This window comes from Conger conger, chromosome 12, assembly GCF_963514075.1.
Source record: "Conger conger chromosome 12, fConCon1.1, whole genome shotgun sequence".
NCBI lineage: Eukaryota > Metazoa > Chordata > Actinopteri > Anguilliformes > Congridae > Conger > Conger conger.
The window spans coordinates 48,069,864-48,092,337 of NC_083771.1; the positions used below are offsets into that span (position 1 = coordinate 48,069,864).

General features: G+C 47.7%; 1 protein-coding gene across 1 annotated transcript in view; it reads right to left on the reverse strand.

The window, feature by feature from the left end:
* Positions 1 to 22,474, reverse strand: part of LOC133142228 (E3 ubiquitin-protein ligase MARCHF3-like) — a 43,096-nt gene that overhangs the window by 10,777 nt on the left and 9,845 nt on the right. The window contains exon 2 of the mRNA XM_061263316.1: positions 5,824 to 6,127. Coding sequence (XP_061119300.1) covers positions 5,824 to 6,065 — 242 coding nt within the window. The 5' untranslated portion in view covers positions 6,066 to 6,127. The remainder of the gene's footprint in view (positions 1 to 5,823; positions 6,128 to 22,474) is intronic.

Sequence of the window (22,474 nt, forward strand, 5' to 3'; positions counted from 1 at the left end):
AGCCAGTAAATGTATTTGTTAATGGTCATTTAATTGTAACTAGTTGCTAATGTATGAATATCGTGTAACAAATGTTACTTGTTAACAAATGCATTAGCTAATGAAAAGTTAATTTCATGCTTAAATTTGTCCATCATTAATTCGTGTTAACAGCTACATTAGTTAATGCCAATTCATTCACTTATTGTAAAGTGTGCAAAACTTTTAAAAACAACTTCAACTTCTCATTGTTTACGGTTGGGGTTTATTAACCCTCGGTTATGTATCAGCGTTTCATAAACAGCAAAGACTTATGGGAAGGGGTGTAGAAAAGAGGCCTGCTAGGACAAACACACAAAGTGAAAATGATTTTAGGGTTGAAATTCCTGGTTGCTGAGCAGATATTTTCAGTGTCGCCCTAATTTCATCGGCCCGCACCGTGGAAATAAACCGTAAAGGGGGGGGGGGGGAGCGCGGATGTCCTTAAAAAACAGAGAAACTGAATTCCAGTAGATAGCCAAGTCTTTATTTGGTTAGATAAAGAATTGTCCGCATCCTTCATGGAGCCTCTATAGCTACAGAAGGACTGAGACGCGTCTGAGACACTCCAACCGTTTACCCAAACCAAAACAAAAGCTCTGTGCAGAAAAACAAAACAGAATTAAAATCTGCAAATCCAGAAAAGCGCACAAAGTTTCGGCTGTTTGTGTTTAGGATTTACTGGGGATAAAAGATGATTTCAGTCTGTTTAAAATGCGGAAAATTATAATAATGAAATGTAATCCCGTATTTAGCACGCAATCAAATTAAAACAACAAGTTTGATGAATGTTGTGAGCAGGATTTCCCTCATTTAGCTTGCTCTCGCTCTCCCTCTCTTTCTCTCTCCCTCTCTCTTTCTCGTTCCCTCTCTCCCTTCTTTATTCTCTGGATCAGTAGCATATGTAGTAGTGGTTATGTTTTCATTTCCTATATGGAAAGTAATCTTCCTCATTTTCTGTATGGCGGATAATCTTTAGTCTGGATTAGTTGGTTTATCGTGATGTTTTGATGAGAAGCAATCTGTCTCCAGAACGGCTCTCCAGGAACCAGGGGGAGCCTTCAGACAAACAGCGTTTACATTGAATAACAAAGCGACTGAAGGAACGCGTTCAAAAACACAAACCAAAGGATAATCATTCAAAATAACAGACATAAACCGTTCTCTGGTGAACTACGTATATCCAACCACAATAACGGGACCGTTCAATAACAATCGATCAAAACAGGACTGATTAATCGCAGCGTTCTAAGTGCTTATAAAAACCAACACATGTTTTGTTGGGCAGCTTGTTTTACAGAAACAGAAACAGATTTGGTGTACGTGGACTCTGCGCTTTGATTTATGAATAAGTGCGATTGTTTCTTTACTTCAGTGACGCAGTTTGGAGACATAACTTTGCTGACCTCACCAAACTTGGTTGTGAAGAACAAATAAAGAATGTGGTTGCAGACTAACTCATCCCACCCCGAGTGAGACAAGGCCAACTTTGTTCTGAGCTGCTGGTTCCTGGCCATGGAGTCCTGACCCTGTCGAACCTGCAACTGCAACTAAAACGAGCTTTTACTGACTGAGCTGCTCTATAGGGCCGACTGATCTGTACATGGTGTGTATATTGGTGTGTTGGATTGTCTACATGGTGGATTGTGTACATTATATTGGTGTGTTGGATTGTCTACATGGTGGATTGTGTACATTATACTGGTGTGTTGGATTGTCTACATGGTGGATTGTGTACATTATCTTGGTGTGTTGGATTGTCTACATGGTGGATTGTGTACATTATATTGGTGTGTTGGATTGTCTACATGGTGGATTGTGTACATTATATTGGTGTGTTGGATTGTCTACATGGTGGATTGTGTACATTATATTGGTGTGTTGGATTGTCTACATGGTGGATTGTGTACATTATATTGGTGTGTTGGATTGTCTACATGGTGGATTGTGTACATTATATTGGTGTGTTGGATTGTCTACATGGTGGATTGTGTACATTATATTGGTGTGTTGGATTGTCTACATGGTGGATTGTGTACATTATCTTGGTGTGTTGGATTGTCTACATGGTGGATTGTGTACATTATATTGGTGTGTTGGATTGTCTACATGGTGGATTGTGTACATTATATTGGTGTGTTGGATTGTCTACATGGTGGATTGTGTACATTATCTTGGTGTGTTGGATTGTCTACATGGTGGATTGTGTACATTATATTGGTGTGTTGGATTGTCTACATGGTGGATTGTGTACATTATATTGGTGTGTTGGATTGTCTACATGGTGGATTGTGTACATTATATTGGTGTGTTGGATTGTCTACATGGTGGATTGTGTACATTATATTGGTGTGTTGGATTGTCTACATGGTGAATTGTGTACATTATCTTGGTGTGTTGGATTGTCTACATGGTGGATTGTGTACATTATCTTGGTGTGTTGGATTGTCTACATGGTGGATTGTGTACATTATATTGGTGTGTTGGATTGTCTACATGGTGGATTGTGTACATTATATTGGTGTGTTGGATTGTCTACATGGTGGATTGTGTACATTATACTGGTGTGTTGGATTGTCTACATGGTGGATTGTGTACATTATCTTGGTGTGTTGGATTGTCTACATGGTGGATTGTGTACATTATATTGGTGTGTTGGATTGTCTACATGGTGGATTGTGTACATTATACTGGTGTGTTGGATTGTCTACATGGTGGATTGTGTACATTATATTGGTGTGTTGGATTGTCTACATGGTGGATTGTGTACATTATATTGGTGTGTTGGATTGTCTACATGGTGGATTGTGTACATTATATTGGTGTGTTGGATTGTCTACATGGTGGATTGTGTACATTATATTGGTGTGTTGGATTGTCTACATGGTGGATTGTGTACATTATATTGGTGTGTTGGATTGTCTACATGGTGGATTGTGTACATTATCTTGGTGTGTTGGATTGTCTACATGGTGGATTGTGTACATTATATTGGTGTGTTGGATTGTCTACATGGTGGATTGTGTACATTATATTGGTGTGTTGGATTGTCTACATGGTGGATTGTGTACATTATCTTGGTGTGTTGGATTGTCTACATGGTGGATTGTGTACATTATCTTGGTGTGTTGGATTGTCTACATGGTGGATTGTGTACATTATATTGGTGTGTTGGATTGTCTACATGGTGGATTGTGTACATTATCTTGGTGTGTTGGATTGTCTACATGGTGGATTGTGTACATTATATTGGTGTGTTGGATTGTCTACATGGTGGATTGTGTACATTATATTGGTGTGTTGGATTGTCTACATGGTGAATTGTGTACATTATACTGGTGTGTTGGATTGTGTACGTTATCTTGGTGTATTGGATTGTGTACATGGCAGATTGTGTACATTATCTTGGTGTGGTGGATTGTGTATATGGTGGATGAAAATAAAAAGTAATCTTGCTTTAAAATTGTCATGTTTAACTGTGTACCAGGAAGTCAGGTTTGCTTCCGTTCACTTAGATATTAATTATAAAAGGCTTTTTACCAGGTGTGCCCAAATGATTACGCACTACTGTACATGGTGTATTGCTTCTGTGTGGACTGTGTGTGGAGATGGTGTGTTTGGACGGTGTGTGTGATGTGTGTGTGGAGATGGTGTGTGTGTGTGTGTGGACGGTGTGTGTGGAGATGGTGTGTGTGATGTGTGTGTGTGATGTGTGTGTGTGTGGAGATGGTGTGTGTGTGTGTGGACGGTGTGTGTGGAGATGGTGTGTGTGATGTGTGTGTGGAGATGGTGTGTGTGGACGGTGTGTGTGATGTGTGTGTGTGGAGATAGTGTGTGTGTGTGGAGATGGTGGATGGTGTCCAGGCCTTGTTGTTGATGAGTTTTCCTGCCCTGTGGCAGCAGGCCCAAAGCCTGCTTTTGTGCGCATAGCTGAGGGGGGTGGGGGGGTGGTGGTGGGGGGGGGGGGCAGGGCAGGGCAGGGCAGGACGGGGCCCAGGGCAGGACGGGGCCCAGACTCGGATACACAGGCCAGCCCCGACTGTCACAAAGCGTCCCGTCATGCATGCTAATCGCAGGGCTAAATTTAGACTCTGCGCTGTGGGCGCTGGCTGGGGCAGACGCGCGCTGCGGCTCCATCAAAGGCCCCCAGACTGTCCCCCACAGAGCCGTGGGCCCCGGGCCCCCCCCCCCCCCCCCGGCAGCGCTAATCCCCCAAACGCGCCCCGCTCCGATCGGGCCTGTCTGAAACCGGCCCATTCAACAGAACCGCATTGTGCCTGACCGCCCATTCACCGAGCAGCACCCCCTCCACACACTCAACACCTGCGCTGGAATAAGAGCGTGTGCGTGTGTGCGTGTGTGCGTGTGTGCGTGTGTGCGTGCGTGCGTGCGTGCGTGCGTGCGTGCGTGCGTGCGTGCGTGCGTGCGTGCGTGTGTCAAGTGAGTTTTATGCGGGTGTGTGTGTGTGCGTGTGTGCGTGTGTGCGTGTGTGCGTGCGTGCGTGCGTGCGTGCGTGCGTGCGTGCGTGCGTGCGTGCGTGCGTGCGTGCGTGTGTCAAGTGAGTTTTATGCGGGTGTGTTTGTGTACGTGTGTGCGTGCGTGCGTGTGCATGTGTGTGTGTGTCTACAGTATGTGTGTGTATATGGTTTTGTGTGTGTGTGTGTATGTTTATGTTTGTGTACGTGTGTGCACATGCACAAGTGAGTTTTATGTGTGTGTGTGTGTGTGTGTGTGTGTGTGTGTGTGTGTGTGTGTGTATGTACGTCTGCACACATGCACAAGTGAGTTTTATGCGGGTGTGTGTGTGTCCACAGTATGTGTGTGTGCCTATGTATGTGTGTATGTGTGTGTGTGCGCGTGCATGCGTATGTGAGTGTGTGTGTTAAGTGGGGGGGGTGTATTGAGCGGATTCAAAGGGGAAACGACGGGTGGCAAGTCTTAGCACAAGCCAGACATTCAATTAAAGTCCCTTTCAATTGTGCAGCGCTACTCAATTAAATTTAATGTTCCTTCCCTCTCAAACCACCAATCCATTTAAATACATCGCTGCGGTTCCTGTCAATTTCCTGCGTTCATGCACCGAAACGTTCAGACATTTAATTTAATTCCTAAAAAATTCAAGGAGAAATGGTGACACAGCAGCGATACAGCTGATGAGTTGTATTCGGTGTTTAAGAAGAACTGTTGGCCTGTCCTGTCTGGTCTGTGTTTCTTGAAAGAGAATGTCTGTGTTAGTTTTTTTGTTTCACTGTTGGAGTTTTTACTAGGAGCAGAAGACACTTATTCATTTATTATTTCTTCCTTCCCATCTTGCGTTTCCCTCTTTATGTGTGTAATATACTGCAATACTATATCAGCTGAGTCGGGGGATATTCACTGCTGGATGTTACAGTGTGCTGCTCCACATGTATTTAACTCTGTTGTTAAAGAAAAATGAAGGACAAAGAATCATTTCTCAGCCGTCATTTAGAAATTCTGGCAAACTTGAAAAACGACAGCAGTCCACTACTGGTCCACACTGCGACCGTCCAGGACTGGAGTTAAACCTGCAGACACTGCGGCCCTCCAGGACTGGAGTTAAACCTGCAGACACTGCGGCCCTCCAGGACTGGAGTTAAACCTGCAGACACTGCGGCCCTCCAGGACTGGAGTTAAACCTGCAGACACTGCGGCCCTCCAGGGCTGGAGTTAAACCTGCAGACACTGCGGCCCTCCAGGACTGGAGTTAAACCTGCAGACACTGCGGCCCTCCAGGACTGGAGTTAAACCAGCAGACACTGCGGCCCTCCAGGATTCGATTCGTACCTCTGGGTGGCGAAGGTCCCCACCACAGTGGAGAGCAGTTGTCCGTCCTTGGCAGAGACCTGCATGACGTATTGGGGGTGTACCCCTCCCCCCCGCACCCCTGATTCGTCCAGGGCCTTTCCCGGGTGGGCGGGGCCGGGGCAGTCGGGGGTGTGGTCTCTGCAGCCCGGTCGCCGTGCGTGGGCGGAGTCCAGCCGGTCCGACAGAACCTCGGGCAGCTGGCTGCAGCGGCTGGTCGTCATGGCAACAGACAGACAGCGGCGATCGCTCCCCTCCCCCGCTGCACCTACACACCGTTCACCGTCTGGGAGGAGAGAGGAGAGGAGGAGAGGAGAGGAGAGGAGGTGAGGCATGGCAGCTTAACCCTTTCAGTCTCAAGAGTGCCATATGGCGCACTCGACCTCATACCTTTTCAAAATGGCTGCTATACTATTGTTTTGAGCCCCTATTAAAACCCTCCTAAATATTCTCTAAACTTTCCCCTTGGGATTTGGGAGGAGCCACTGGGGTTGGGAATGAAAGCGTGAAACCCCTCTCCCTCCCTCCCTCCCTCCCTCCCTCCCGGTTAAGGCTCTTTGCTCTTATGAATGTTTCATTATTCCTGTTGGGTTTGTTCCTGTGGGAGAGAGTGATAAGATCAGACAGTCTCTGTGCTGCTCAAGAGCAGTAATATCTACACCGTGCTGCAGGGTGCAGGTGGTTTCTCCCCGCTCTGAGCGGCTGTGTGGTTTCTCTTTGCTCAGAACAGCTGTGCGGTTTCTCCCTGCTCAGATCAGCTGTGCGGTTTCTCCCTGCTCAGATCAGCTGTGCGGTTTCTCCCTGCTCAGATCAGCTGTGTGGTTTCTCCCTGGTCACGCACTGCGGTGCTTAAGGTCAGACTCCTCCGCTGAGCTGAACATCCATCCTTCATAACCATCGCGCTCCCCAGAGACCAGCCAGAGGGACTGTGATTGGCCGTCACCAGGGTTACCGCTGCGTGCCCCCCCCCCCCCCTCCAGCTTTCCTGTCAGAGTCAGAGTCAGAGTCAGAGTCAGAGTCAGAGTCAGAGTCAGAGTCGGCCCCTGTGGGACGGGCTCAGAGCCGCAGGTCAGCCCAAACAACACCCCGCCCTGCTGCAAGCGCACACAACACCAGGCTCCAACACAGCCAGTGAGCACAGCCTACACTTCATGGGAAATATTCCCGGGGTCCACCAAAAGATAGCACTTCGGGAAAAACACCGTAAAACTGTGCCCATATTTTATTGTCCATTGTCCTTGTTGGCATGCAAATACAGCCGCACACACATTTCCTGCAGCTAGGCAATGTTCAAGCCCAAACAAAAACAAACTTTTCTCTGCGAGTTCAATGGGGCGGCAGCCATTCATCATTTATTTTACCGCTTACTGAAACGGCAATCTCCCATAATGCACCGTTTCCGCACGACACACATTGCTGCCTGAGAACATGTGGCTGTGAGGGAGTGAAGATAAACGGTCAACAGTGAGCGGAATGTAACGCACGGTGCGGGGGCTCAGTGCAGGAGGGGTGCACAGGGGTGGCAGGGTTCATCAGGAGTGGAGACGTCTCTCCAGGGTTCATCAGGAGTGGAGACGTCTCTCCAGGTTTAATCAGGAGTGGAGACACGTCTCTCCAGGTTTCATCAGGAGTGGAGACGTCTCTCCAGGTTTAATCAGGAGTGGAGACGTCTCTCCAGGTTTAATCAGGAGTGGGGACACGTCTCTCCAGGTTTAATCAGGAGTGGGGACACGTCTCTCCAGGTTTAATCAGGAGTGGGGACACGTCTCTCCAGGTTTAATCAGGAGTGGAGACGTCTCTCCAGGTTTAATCAGGAGTGGAGACACGTCTCTCCAGGTTTAATCAGGAGTGGAGACACGTCTCTCCAGGTTTAATCAGGAGTGGAGACGTCTCTCCAGGTTTAATCAGGAGTGGGGATGTATCCAGGTTTAATCGGGAGTGGGGATGTATCCAGGTTTAATCAGGAGTGGAGACACGTCTCTCCAGGTTTAATCAGGAGTGGAGACACGTCTCTCCAGGTTTAATCAGGAGTGGAGACACGTCTCTCCAGGTTCCATCAGGGAGCTTTTCAAACACCATGCAACTTTTGTCGGTATTGCTTTTTTTTTTTTTTTGGCCAATACTGCGGTTTGATGTAAAAATGTTATTTTTGCATGAATTCACGCTTCAATGGACACAATTACATTTGGGTGCAATACACCTTAAGGTCACACAAAGATATGAATTTGTTTGATGTGGAAAAAAGAAACTATTTTTACAGTTCTGCTGCACTGTTCATTAATTGCCAACCTTTACAAGAGTTTAGAGAACTATATAAACTTTAAACATTTAAACTTTAAATCACACTTTCATCTCAGTTCTGGCTAAATGAGATGACTTCCAATTTCACCGTCTTCATCAGTTTCCTGCTCCACAAAAGAAGTGTGAGATATTTGACACTTTTTAGTCTCTGTGAGACGGCTCACTGGTCCTGTAAAAGGAGAAGAGAAGCCATTATGCTCCATCCGACGGATCATAATTGGCTCCATTTTGTTTTTAAAAAAGCAATAACAAAAACGCAAAACAAAAAACTAATTAGTGCCACTTCTTCCATGGAGACGGAGGTGTGATGGGAACGGCATTATGACTTTACTCCAGGGTCTGGAGTGTGCGGAGTTGTGCGATGTTTTATCAGCTATAACTATTAGCTCCACATGAATGACAAACAAACTGCTAGAGTCCAGTGGTAGTGATATACACAGCCGTAAAGTTGATGATGTTTCTGTGAACCAACATTAAAAGTACTTAATTTCAACATTTTTGAAAGTTTATAGCAGTTTATTCTGATGAAAAATAGTTTCCATATTACTCAGTATTTTGACTTAAAAAACTAAATATATTGTACCTTTAGCTTATTAAATGTAATAAAAGTTTAGGTTTATGCTCTTGTACTGATATGACACGGGCATTTGGTGTTGATGACGCATGAATGCTGTCCATGGAGATGAAGTCAACCGCACAGCTTGGGACGAGACTAGGCCAGGCCAAAGGCATAATGAGAAGGAAATGACCACTCCAGTACATAGAAGCGGCAATTAAAGGCAATCAGCAGTTTCCGAAAGCAGTTAACGGCACTGGTGAATTTAGCCTCGATTATCATGATGCAGACTTAAAACGCCGCAAGGCACTCAACTCTCAAGACACCGGCAATCGTGATGATTATGATTATTATACAGAATCGCCCTGGAATGGGTCAGCGTGAGGTGTGTGAGGCGGAACCGTAGACTGTGAGTTTGAGCCGGTTCAGCAGGAAGGGGACGCCCTGTCGTAATGTCGACATCCCCCAACTGCCATCGCCTGTAGAGTCATGCGATGTGGCAAAAACCATGATGTGTGACCGCAAAACACCATGATGTGTGACAGCTAAACACCATGATGTGTGACAGCTAAACACCATGATGTGTGACACGCTCCCCAAGAGCTGACAACTGCCGGCTCTCCACCCCCCTTTACTTTTACATTTACTTTTTACATTTACATTTTAGTCATTTGGCAGACACTTTTAATCCAAAGCGAGTTACAAGTGCAAAGGTTCTTCCACAAGTTAAAGCATCACATCCATAACTAGTAAAATACACACGAAAATACCGTCATAAGTGCAAATGTATTTATTTATTTTTTTGGGTTAGACGAGGGATATCGGAAAGGGGGGAGGGGGGAAATCAGGCGGGAGGACTAAGGTATAGTTTGAAAGGGAGTACCGGGGAGTCAGGTGTGAAGATAGTCTGGCCAATCAGTAGCACTAATTACCAGGGCTGGATTTGGATCGAGGGCCATAGTTGATGATCCCTCCACGAGGCTAAAAACACCAACACCCCACCCCATGTTGGAATTAAAAAGTAATTAGCCAGTGAACGGTTTCCCCGGCGATTCTGTCGCCCAGTAAAGTGGTGAGAGTGAGTGAGAGCGAGCTCCCGCAGACTAAACACAGCTGTCCTCTATCCCATAATCCCCTGCCATGGTCTGCCAGCAAAGCGCAGCTCAAATCGAAAGCTCCGGGATGATAAGAAAAGATCAAAAACAGGAAAAATATGCCTTTAGGCCTTTAACACACATCTGCTGCTTCTTTAACACACAGCGGATACATAGTATGAATGAATGACTGACAATCCTGGATATTTCACTGTAAAGAAAATTACAGTAACACAACAGTGTTCCGTTGGAATTGCAACTTCCCTCCAGCTGGTTAAGAAACATCCCCTAACTGCTGATATGCTGTTTTCCCTCATCAACACAAGGAAGTGTTTATAGTTAATTCACAATAACAAAAAGTTAAGAAGTCTCCATAACCTGCTGGCCAACTGTACACATCCCCCTGGTCTAGGCAGCCTGTACTGCAGCTCATACACGGTGGTCAGTGTTCCAATACCAACAACCACGTTCATGAAATTCACGTGTAGAATTGTGGTTTTTCAGTTGAAGTGTGGAAATTCCCAGAAGTCACTGGGGTCCGGTCTCTTCATAATTTCATATTGGTGCTGTATCACTGACCATGGGTCCAGCCTGCCTGTGTGTTGACCAACGCGACTCTAATCTGCTCAATGCGATATTTATTAAATCTGCTTATCGCGTTTGTTGCAAATTCACTATATCTCCCGTGACAGGATGTGTGTGGCTGCGATACGATCTCAGGACCTGTCGATGTCAGCCAGACCCAGTTCTGTGATTCATTCAGCCAGACCCAGGCTTGTGATTCATTCAGCCAAACCCAGTTCTGTGATTCATTCAGCCAAACCCAGGCCTTTGATTCATTCAGCCAGACCCAGCCTTGTGATTCATTCAGCCAGACCCAGAGACTGAGAATGCTCGCACTGGTATGGGTAACACCTTAAGGAGTAGGCATGGATGCAGTTCAGTCATTCAAATTTGCTCAATTTTGAATGGATCGTACTCGGAGGTGGAAAGTCCAGGGGGTCCTGCTGTGTGTTTCTCCCACCCATAAACTCAGCCAGCTGATTTCACTCATTAGTTCTGCCTTCTGGCTGAAGAATTGTACTACATTAATTAGAAAATCCAGGTAAATTGGAACATAATACCAGGCAGAGGTTGTACTTTCCACAGCTGGATTGTCCACCTCTAAGAGTGGAACTGTAGAAAAGTTGACTGTGGGGTTTTTTGTTAAAACCTCGGCAGGCAGTAGCAGAGAACTGGAGAACGATGGTGGCAGATTTCTTTGGCTCATTCAGACTCGCCAGCCGCGTTCCTCTGTGGTGGAGTCGGGCTGCCGTCTGCCCGGGCAAACGACCAAGATATACTCCAGGGTTTAAACTGGAAAAACATTCCATATTTCTCCAGGAGCTATCCTTGGAATTGCTTCCCTATTGCGGGATGGTTCCTGTGTTCTCCTGACCTTGGTGATGTGCAGATGTTTCCTGTGTTCAGAAGTCAGAAGTGTGTGAACACAGGTCAGAAGTGTGGCTCATCTCGTTTTTTTCAGGATACCGGTCCATCCACCGAAATGTTCTGCGTCAGCTTTTATCAGAGGGTTTAACCCTCTGAGTGACAGCCTGAGAAACCCACCCCAGCCCATCAGAGAGCTGGGCGGGTCCGTCTGAAAGCGGTCATGTGGTGACTGCAGCTCACACAGACAGACCGACACACAGACAGACCGACACACAGACAGACCGACACACAGACAGACCGACACACAGACAGACCGACACACACAGACAGACCGACACACACAGACAGCCGGTAGGTATACTGAAACTGGGAAACCCACTCACTCAGTGCAGGCCAACCCATCAATGAGGTCACAGAGCTTCCTTTTTCAACAGCACACACACACACACACACACACACACACACACACACTCACACACACACACACACACTCACTCACACACACACTCACACACACACACACACACACACACACACACACACACACACACACACACACACACACACACACACACTCACACACACACACACACACACACACACACACACACACACACACACACACACACACACACACACACACACACACACACACTCAGACACACACAAACTGTTGGGCCATTCTGAGCTGCAGGCTGACCTAGTCTGATAACGGGGGGGGAGGGAATTTCTCTCCCCATGAAACTTTTCTCTCTCAGCCGAAGCCTTTCTCCAAACTGCGATTCAGGCCTTTCAGAGCACGTTCCCCTCCTGGCCGCTCCTGGCCCTCTGATTGGCTGAGCACAGTCCTGGCCCTCTGATTGGCTGTTCGGCGCTGTAATTGAGTTCTCCCTCCCCAGTGGCAGAGCCCAGCTGGGCCTCTCAAACTCCGTCCTGGGGGGGCCACCATTTACCGCAATCCCAGAATTGAAAGTAGCTTAAAGTAACTTCTCTACATTACGTACTTGTCATGTTTACAGGGAATATTTACCCTATTAACAAAAAATCAAATTATATATATATATATGCAGACAAAACCGCAGCCAGCTCGTCGCAACACTGACCGGATGTGGACTTCTACAGTCGGTTTGTTCTTGGTTGTCTTCGTGACCGATCACTGCGTAATGCGTTCAGACGTAAAGTGGATAGCCTGTGCTCACAGAAACTACCCTAGCTTCAGCCGCCACAATAACGGAACTCAATAATAAATGCACAAATTAATTGATTACAAGATCTGTTAATTAAGCGCAACATTGGGCTAATACTCCCAGCTCCCTTCGCACAGCTGAAAGTATTAGTTTTAAAGTTCAAGGAGGTTCAGCTTTGAGGGACAGAGTGATGTGGATTAAATATTACCTTATTTGTCGATGCTTTGGCTGCTTCCTGAAAAACAGCATTCTTTTATCTGAATGTTTAAACAAAGGCATCCTCTCTTTGAAACACTTTACCGCTGTGTAGCCCCCCGGGAACCTCCCCAGAAACACATTTCTAAACATAGAAATGGAGCTTATTTGATGCAATGCAACAGGATTTCAAACGCTACAATTTGATTTGACGTAGCTGATCAAGACGTGGATTGCTCCACTCGTTGGATGCGAATATTTCATTGAATTCTTTTCTTCTCTTGTAACCTCCCTGAAATAGTGTGAAACCACAGACCAATTACATCCGAAGCAACATTTCAAGATTGTTTGGCACACGGACTGCATGATATTAAGAATCTAAATTAGTGAATTGGCCAAATCCAATAGGTGTTAGATTATGTGTGTGTGTGTGTGTGTGTGGCAAGTATGTGATATTGAGTGTTACAGTATTGTGTGTGTGCATGTGTTTTGTATGTGACAGTGGGTGGTTTGTGTATGATAGGGTGGTGGTAAAGTAGGTGTGTGTGTGTGTGTGTTAGGGCCAAGTGTATACTCCACAGTCCGTGTGTGCATGTGTGTGTGATCAGTGAGTGAGTGTACTCTATAGAGTGTGTGTGTATGTGTGTGTGGTCAGTGAGTGAGTGTACTCTATAGAGTGTGTGTATGTGTGTGTGATCAGTGAGTGAGTGTACTCTATAGAGTGTGTGTATGTGTGTGTGATCAGTGAGTGAGTGTACTCTATAGAGTGTGTGTGTATATGTGTGTGATCAGTGAGTGAGTGTACTCTATAGAGTGTGTGTGTGTGTGATCAGTGAGTGAGTGTACTCTATAGAGTGTGTGTGTGTGTGATCAGTGAGTGAGTGTACTCTATAGAGTGTGTGTGTGTGTGTGTGTGTGTGTGTGTGTGTGTATGTGTGTGTGATCAGTGAGTGAGTGTACTCTATAGAGTGTGTGTGTATGTGTGTGTGATCAGTGAGTGAGTGTACTCTACAGAGTGTGTGTGTATGTGTGTGTGATCAGTGAGTGAGTGTACTCTATAGAGTGTGTGTGTGTGTGTGTATGTGTGTGTGTGTGTGTGATCAGTGAGTGAGTGTACTCTATAGAGTGTGTGTGTGTGTGTATGTGTGTGTGATCAGTGAGTGAGTGTACTCTATAGAGTGTGTGTGTGTGTGTGTGTGTGTGTGTACTCCTCCTTGCGTGTAAGACAGCCGTGTGTGTACAGCATACTGCTTACATCGTGCCATTTCTGCACAACTGTCGGGGCCAAATGTGGGCCCCATGGTGAGCGGGTCAGGGGACAGGTGGGTGGGGGTGGTGGGGGGGGGGGTTGTGAGCCTCTCCACCAATCAGCGCCTTTCCACTCAAATCACCGGCCAATGGACGACCACAACACTGTTGAGACAATTCTTCATGATCACATGATTATAGTATATGTTCCACACAATTTATAACATTGAAATACTTGTGTATTTTCACAGCAATTTCTTTTTTTCCATCCACTTCCTGGAAAATGATTTGAATGTAGATTTTCCGTCATGCATACCTGTTTCGCGATCAATGTTCTGGTCCCTTCATATCAATATCAATATCACTATCAATATCCTTTCACACAGTAGCGTGTACTCTTCCCCTTCCTCGCCTGCTGTCAGTCAGATCGACCCCCCGCCCTGGAGAAAGTCCAAGGGGCTTCGTTTCTAATTCGAAGGATTTCTTTCACTCTCGAATATGAAGCTAGCGCTGCTCCAAGGTCCATTTCAACAATCTCATCAAATCTAAATGCCAGCCATTTCAGAATACATTCCACTGCCATAAACACAAGCAATAACCTTTCAGAATCTATAGTCAAACTATTGTCTTTTCATCCAGAGACAAAAACAGAAAGCATGCCTCCAAAGTTCATAAAAGCTATAAAAGTTCATCCTTTGTGCTCTATCCCCTTTAAAGGACTCTGCTCCTATTCGCGATTAGTATTTTCCTCATTGATAGACTCTCCTTGTGCTCTAGAAGACGTGTTGTACAAGGAAACGGCAACCAGTGTTTCAAAAACCATGCGTCTGCTGTCCGTTCCGTGTGTGTATGGCTTGTTTAGTCGTCTATCAATTCAGCCTATTTCTCATTCGGATGGTCTGTGCATGTGTGCTCCAGTGATGACCTCCGTCTGCGTGTTTATACTTCATAAACTGTGGTATAAATACACACTCGCTGTGCCGTTTGACTCTTCATCGCTCGGTCTTATTTAAAGCTTCCTTTGAGCTGCAGTCTGCTGTTTCCTCCCAGGCTGCGATGGTGATGCTACAGTACGGCAACAGGGAGGGGTCAATAAGCTAACTTTCATGCTTGTTTTTTTGGGGTTTTTTTTTTTTTTTTCTTTTTTTTTTACCAGAGTGCACTCTGGGATAGCAACTAATTTGTAACATCAGGCAGATTTCTTTCAACGTGAGTCTCTGGAGCATTCTACATTTTGTGCAAATATAGAGACGTATCCATAAAGTTTACTGGTTCAAAGAGTGGTTTGGGGCTCAGTCTGAGGTCCCCCCCCCCCCCCCCCCGCCACACACATTCCCCACATCCCACAGACTGTGGGAAAGAGTCTGCTGATGCTTAAAAATAGCCCCCCACCCACCACCCTGGGACAGACCCCAACCCCAACTCCCTCACCCCCCTCCCCCTCGGCCTCTGTGTACCCCCTAAAGCCCCCCCCCCCCCGTGTGACCACCACCCATAACCTCCATATATCCTCCACGGCCCATGACTATAACCTGCCTCCTGTGACTCCTCTTCAAAGAGCCGTCCTGTCCAGACAGGAAGGTGAACCCCCGCCCCCCCCCCCACTGCGTGCTCCAAACCGGGTCACTTAGGATGGGGGGCTGGGGGGTCGCCCATAAATTATGTTGCCACACATTTTATTTGATAGCAGATCCCCAATCGGTGGCCGCGGGGGGAGGTCTTTGAAAGGTCGGAGGTCAGCCTTTCACTGTGCAGAAGAACACAGGTTTATTTCACTGGAGGTCAGCCTTTCACTGTGCAGAAGAACACAGGTTTATTTCACTGGAGGTCAGCCTTTCACTGTGCAGAAGAACACAGGTTTATTCAGCCTGCAGTAGAGCAGTGGAGGGCTACATTACATTATTACATTATTGGCATTTGGCAGACGCTCTTATCCAGAGCGACGTACAACAAAGTGCATACCCATAAACAGGGATAAGTGCACTGAAAGACCCTAGAGGGAAGTACAATTTCAATTGCTATCCGTACAACAAAGATAAGGACCAGGGCCTAATTTTTTATTTTTTTATTATTATTATTATTTTAAACAACAAACAAACAAAACAAAACAAAAGCAAAAGTTACCAAACTTAACTATCCAAATACTGCTTACCTAGCCAACTAAAAATACCAAAGCACAAAGTAAATCACAAAGACAACAATTAAGGTTCACAGGGAGGTAGGGAGGGATGGGGAGAGGTGCTGCTTGAAGAAGTGTGTCTTCAGTTTGCGCTTGAAGGTGGGGAGAGATTCTACAGTTCTGACCTCAACAGGGAGTTCATTCCACCACCGTGGAGCCAGAACAGACAGTAGTCGTGAGCGTGAGGTGGAAGTTCGGAGAGGGGGAGGTGCCAAGCGGCCTACACACACACACACACACACACACACACACACACACACACACACACACAGCTACAGGTCAGCAGTGTACACCTTGCTGTCGTGGAACAAACTGAAACAGCAAATAGAGAGAGTAGCGCTGCACTCTGTCTCCTTATGTCCTTTATTTATTCATGAACAAACACGTCTATCAATGACACACTGCTTCCACACGCGTGTGCAGAAACGGACACACTGTCTCCCGTCTGATAGTGCACGCGTTCAGGAGCGATAGTCTGCACACCGGTCACGTTCAGGAGCGATAGTCTGCACGCCGGTCACGTTCAGGAGCGATACGGGTCCTGTCACAGAGAGAGACAGAGTACACTGCCATTACAGCCCAACAGGAGTTTGAAGGAAAAGTGTTCAGTCTAATGACGGTCTGTCCCATTTACAGACCAGCAATTTAAAGGACACCACTCTCTCTCACACACACACACATTCTCACACACTCTCTCTCTCACACACACACACACACACACATTCTCACACACATACTCTCACTTTCTCACACACACACACACACACATTCTCACACACATACACGCACATGTACACACACTTTCACATTCTCACACACATACTCTCACTTTCTCACACACTGGCATTCCAGAGGACCCCACCCTGTGGGAATCAGCTGTCACTGAGTCCCACAAGTGCAGCCACACCCCCCCCCCCCCCCCCCACACACACACACACACCCATCCTGACCCTCTGCTTATATCTATATCTGCAGACCACTTCCTGTGGCTTTTCTCCTTTTTTAAAAGCGAGGGTGTTTTTGTTTTTCTCTATCTGTGATGTACCAGCCTGGCAGAGAAGAAAATAATCATCCACACATCCTGAGACAAGGAACTGGATAATACCCAAATAATAATGAAAGCAAAGCCCCCACACTCTAACCAGCCCAGCGGAACAGCTTTCCTGTCTTAAAGATAACACTGTTTCTTTTCTGGAAATGGAGCGATAGGTCAAAACTGTTTACACGAACAAATGAAATGTACCTTTACCGCAGTCATGTCAGTGGTGGAGAGAAGTCTATTATTTTGTTATTTTGTGGAAAGAGGTGCCACTGAACTGTGCCCTGCCTCAAAGCCAGCCTCAGACATATCCGCTGAAAGTCGGCGTATGCTCTCTGCTTGACAATCACTTACTGTTAACATCAGTCATCTCTGGCTTCTCAACAACACTCAAACTGTCACTAGGAAAAGGACAATAACTTTCAGAGACCCATCCCTCAGGTTCTACACACACACACACACACACACACACTCTCTTACAAACACTCTCTCACACACACATACACACACACACTCTCTCTTACACACACACACACACACACACACACACACACACATACACACACACACGCTCTCTTACACACACACACACACACACACACACACACACACACACACTCTCTTACACACATACACACACACGCTCTCTTACACACACTCTCTCACACACACACACACACGCTCTCTTACACACACACACACACACACACACACGCGCACACAGATACATGCACACAAACGCAGACACACACACACACACTCACACTCACACACACGCTCTCTCTTACACACACACTCTCTTACTCACACACACTCTCTCTCACACACACATACACACACACTCTCTTACACACATACACACACACACACGCTCTCTTACACACACACACACACACACACACACACACACGCGCACACACATACATGCACACAAACGCAGACACACACACACACACACACTCTCACACTCACACACACGCTCTCTCTTACACACACACTCTCTTACACACACACACACGCGCGCACACACATACATGCACACAAATGCACAGACACACACATGCACACAGACACACGGATACACACGCTCTCTCACATACATAAACGCACAGACAAACACATGCTCTCTCTCTCTCTCTCTCACACACACACACACACACACACACACACACACAGCCGCCTCTCTGTGGCACCAGACATTTCGCAGATTTATTCATGGCAATCAGCTGAGCGCCGGTCCTCGGGGTGGAACAGAGGGGCAGCGGACCGTTGATAGAAAGCGAATAAACGGGAATGCTGACGCGGCGGATCCGCGCTCCGGGGAGAGCCGGGCGCCCACAACGGGTGACTTCAGACCGTGACTGGCAGCCGCTGGGCTCAGCCAAAGCCTCGCGACAGACTTGCTAGCTCGACTCTTTGAGAGTACAACCCCGCGAATATCACAAACACAAAGAACCAGAAGTTCAGAGGAAGCTTTGACACGGTTTTCCCTCGCGGAGAATTTTTTTTTTTTGTTTTTTTTGTGAACACACTGCTGCTCCTGCGATTCCCCAGTTCGGGGTTTAAAAAGGAAAAGATCAGAACATATGTTTAAATCTTTTGCCTCAAAGCCGCCTCTTCCACCCCTAAAAATATTCACATCGCAGCCAAGATCTGGGATACGGGTGATGAAACGCGAGCCATAAATATGGGATCTTTGTCCTTTTTAAGCCGAGCATCACATCAGTTCTGAAGAATAGGGTACTGTAAATACTCTCGCCCCAAATATGCTGGAGATTACTTTCCATTAGCGCACCCGCAACGTGTTGATAATAAACAAAATCCGTTTTTTACTGTAACCTTTTTAAAAAAAGAAAAGAAAAGAACTTTGCCTATTCATAAACTGGCTGTGAATTCTGCACAATGCGTGGGGAATTGCGCTCGACGTGGGGATTTTCCCGAATTGGGAACAAGTATAGCTCTCAGTTGTTTTGGCGGTTTCAAAAGAGTGATTCACACTGACAAAAAGAGAGGGACTCGGAAAGCGAGAGAGACTGGCTCTGGCTGTTCTCACGCTCGCTGGACTCCGCGGGCCCGACGGTCGTCTTGCTTTCAGTCCGCGGCGATCGCAGCCTCGGGCGGCGAGTAACGGCCCCGGTGTGTCTGAAATCCGCCCCACACACAAAGCACCGAGCGCCCGCAGCCTTTCTGTGGCCATCACGCCCAGGCGGACATGAATGGCGGGAGGGGGAGCGCCACACAATGGGCGGCATGACACCGTGTGTGCCCGCTCGGGCACGCTGCCAAGTATCGCCATCCTCAGAGTACAACAACGGTCCCATTTCGCCAGCCAACACTCAAGTGTCGTACCAGGCGACGTTACCATTGTAGTTTCAATTTAGCAAATTGTTCGGAGCTTATTTTTATTTTTTAATTTTTAATTTTTAAAGCCCATAAAGGCTTCGAAATTCACTGTGAGGGCTCAGATGCGATGCCAAATGCCATCCTCAAACTACAACAACGGTCATATTTCACCAGCCGCCACTCAAGGTTCATACCAGGCCATACATTATCGTTGTAGTTTCAAAATAGCAATTTGTTAGCAGCTTACTTTTCTAAAGCGCATAACGGCTTCGAACTTCACTGTGAGCGCGTGGGCAGGCTGCCAAATGGAAACCTCCGGCCACTCCGCGTGTCCACGCGCTGTCTCTACTACGGGTGGGGGTGGTGGGTTTAATCAGATCAGTGGTGAGGATTTTTGTGTTTTTGTGTGCATTTGGTGACGCATTGGTAATCCGCCTTCAGAAGTCAGTAGATATTTTAATCTCCAGATTCCAGGGGCTCAACGACAACCCCCCCCCCCAAACAATTTCAATATCTCACCCATCCTGTCACTAATAGGCCTACCACATCTCTACCACACAGAGCAAGTGCACTGTGGCATGCAATAATAGACTGTTAATGAATGAGTTTAGCACTGAATCCACCCCAAGCCATCGTTTCACTGTGGCGGAAATAAATTGGGGGGCCCTCAAAAAAACTGTGCTGTACATGTGCAGGGATGAGGCCCAAAGTCCCTGCCCCTAGTGGACAGTTTTGAGAAGTGCAGCTCTTGCTTCAGGTGTGATGACCTGGGTTACTCACCTCTACCTGGGAAACCCTGTGGTGGTGGGGGTTCTCACAGTACCTGGGGTGGGTCCGTGGCTATGGAGTGTTAACGGGCTTGAGACTTCAGCGTCTGCGGTTCAGGCTGCCTGGCTGTGGAGTGTTTGGTTACCGTCACTGGTGCTAACGGGCTACGCTAAGCCCAGGGAGATGTGGGGACTGACGCTAACGGGCTACGCTAAGCCCAGGGAGAATCCAAGGCTGGGGCTAACGGGCTACGCTAAGCCCAGGGAGAATCCAAGGCTGGGGCTAACGGGCTACGCTAAGCCCAGGGAGAGACTGAGGCGGTCGCTGGGGCTAACGGGCTACGCTAAGCCCTGGGACAGATCAAGGCCATCGCTGGGGGATGCAGTGGGGGGTGGGGCGGGGCGACCCATTGTTGTCGGGGACGGCAAATTCCTGGTCAGGGCTGGGGATTAGTCTGTTGACTAGAAAGCTTTACAGTCCCGGCCCCCCTGTGCTCAACCCCCCCCTCCATCACATCACTCTCCATTATTCCCAGCTTTGGAGGAGCAACCATACGGTGGCGACTGCAGCCCGATATGTCATCATCCAAACAGGGATTTACCGCAGCCCTCCGTGACCCGGCCAGCGATTATTCCTGCACTGACCCGACCTCCTCCGCAGCCCCATGTCGAGCTGTACCGCGCAGCTAAATCAACGGACCGGCCCGCGGCGACGAAATGAAAACCAGCGCTTCCTTTCACGCTGGGCCGACCAGGGTTCTGACCAAATTCCAGCCAGCGATTCCCACTGTGAGGTCATGGTGCTGTGGAGTGATGGATATCTCTCTCTCTCGCTCTCTCTCTCTCTTTCTCTCTCTCTTTCTCTCCCCAGTTTTCACCTCCTTTTCCTCACACTCCACAGGCACCCAAACTCATGCAGTCTGGCTGACGTGACGACCTCCAGAACTTTTTTCCCCGGGAGAGTTTTACTGGGCCCAGTTTTTCTTCAGCCGAAGAAAGACGTGCGTTGGCACGCTTCCCAGCTGAGCGAACGTAACGAGCCAGGTCTCGTACTCTCCGCTCATGAAGAACAGCTCCAGTGAAACCGCAGACGTCGGGGATAATGGCAGGGTTCTCCTGTTCCGCTGTACGGCAGACCAAGTGGACCACGGCCAGCCCGCTCCAATACTGCCCCCAGCTCACAGAGTGGAACCGCTCCAGCGCATCGCTGTCCTTCCATTGGTCGGTCTGTTAATCGTGTCTCCTGCTACTGGTGGAGAAGCACCGGGCAACTGTCTACAAGTGAAACGATTTTGAGCTTGGGAGTTTTTGTCTCGGCCGTAGACTGTATGTGGACTAAAATACTCAGACTAAGACTAAAATATGGACCTGTTACGTCTCCCACTGACTCTCCACGGGCGTGTGAAATGTGTTTTGAAACCGCGGAACTCAAGTTTACGGACTCAGAGTATTACTGTGTTGCACTAGTAACACAATAGCTTGAAGGAAATCTGCACATGGGGAGACAAATATTGTGACAATTTGTTTCCGACAAAATACTTTTACTTTCACATCGGCAAGGCTCCGTGCCGGTTCCGGTTCCGGAACCTAATTTTAAACCGGCCGGCGCTTCAGACCGAAAATAAATTGGTTCGGAACCTGAAAAGTTGGTTCTCAGCTGGAACCAAAAAAGAGTTGGTTTTTCCTTGCGAACCGTGACGTCATCGGTGGGCGTGTCCTATTCCGCCGGCCTTGTGCGTTGAGCGGCTCCCTCCGTTCATCATGGAGGGCGGTGGAACTTTGGCTCTGCTTAAACTGCTATGGTTACGGGCTAGGTCGCCAGAAAGCACCAAGGTTCTGAGACCCCAGAACAGAACCAGAGCCAGAACCAGAACCTCGTCGGTCTGAAAGCGGTATGTGTGACCAGAGAGGGTGGAAGGGTGGCTGACGGGGCAGGCCCCGGGTTCGGGGTTCAGCGGGGGAAGGGTTACCGCTCAGGCGGTCTCCTGCACATTCTGAGGCAGCTGCCAAACTTCAACAAAAAAAAAAGGGGGGGGGGGAGGGACTATGCGAGTCGGCCATAGAACATTCCAGAGGTGTGTAGGGCCACGGTGGAGTCATTGGGGGGGTACGTCCCACACAGGAAAGACTGCCAAGCCTCCCATAAACTAAGAGCGTCCCACTTCGCACTGCTCCAAAACAACCCCCCCTCCAAAGAGCACTGCTCCAAAACACCCCCCCCCCTCCAAAGAGCACTGCTCCAAAACACACACCCCCCCCCCCCCCCTCCCAAGAGCACTGCTCCAAAACACAC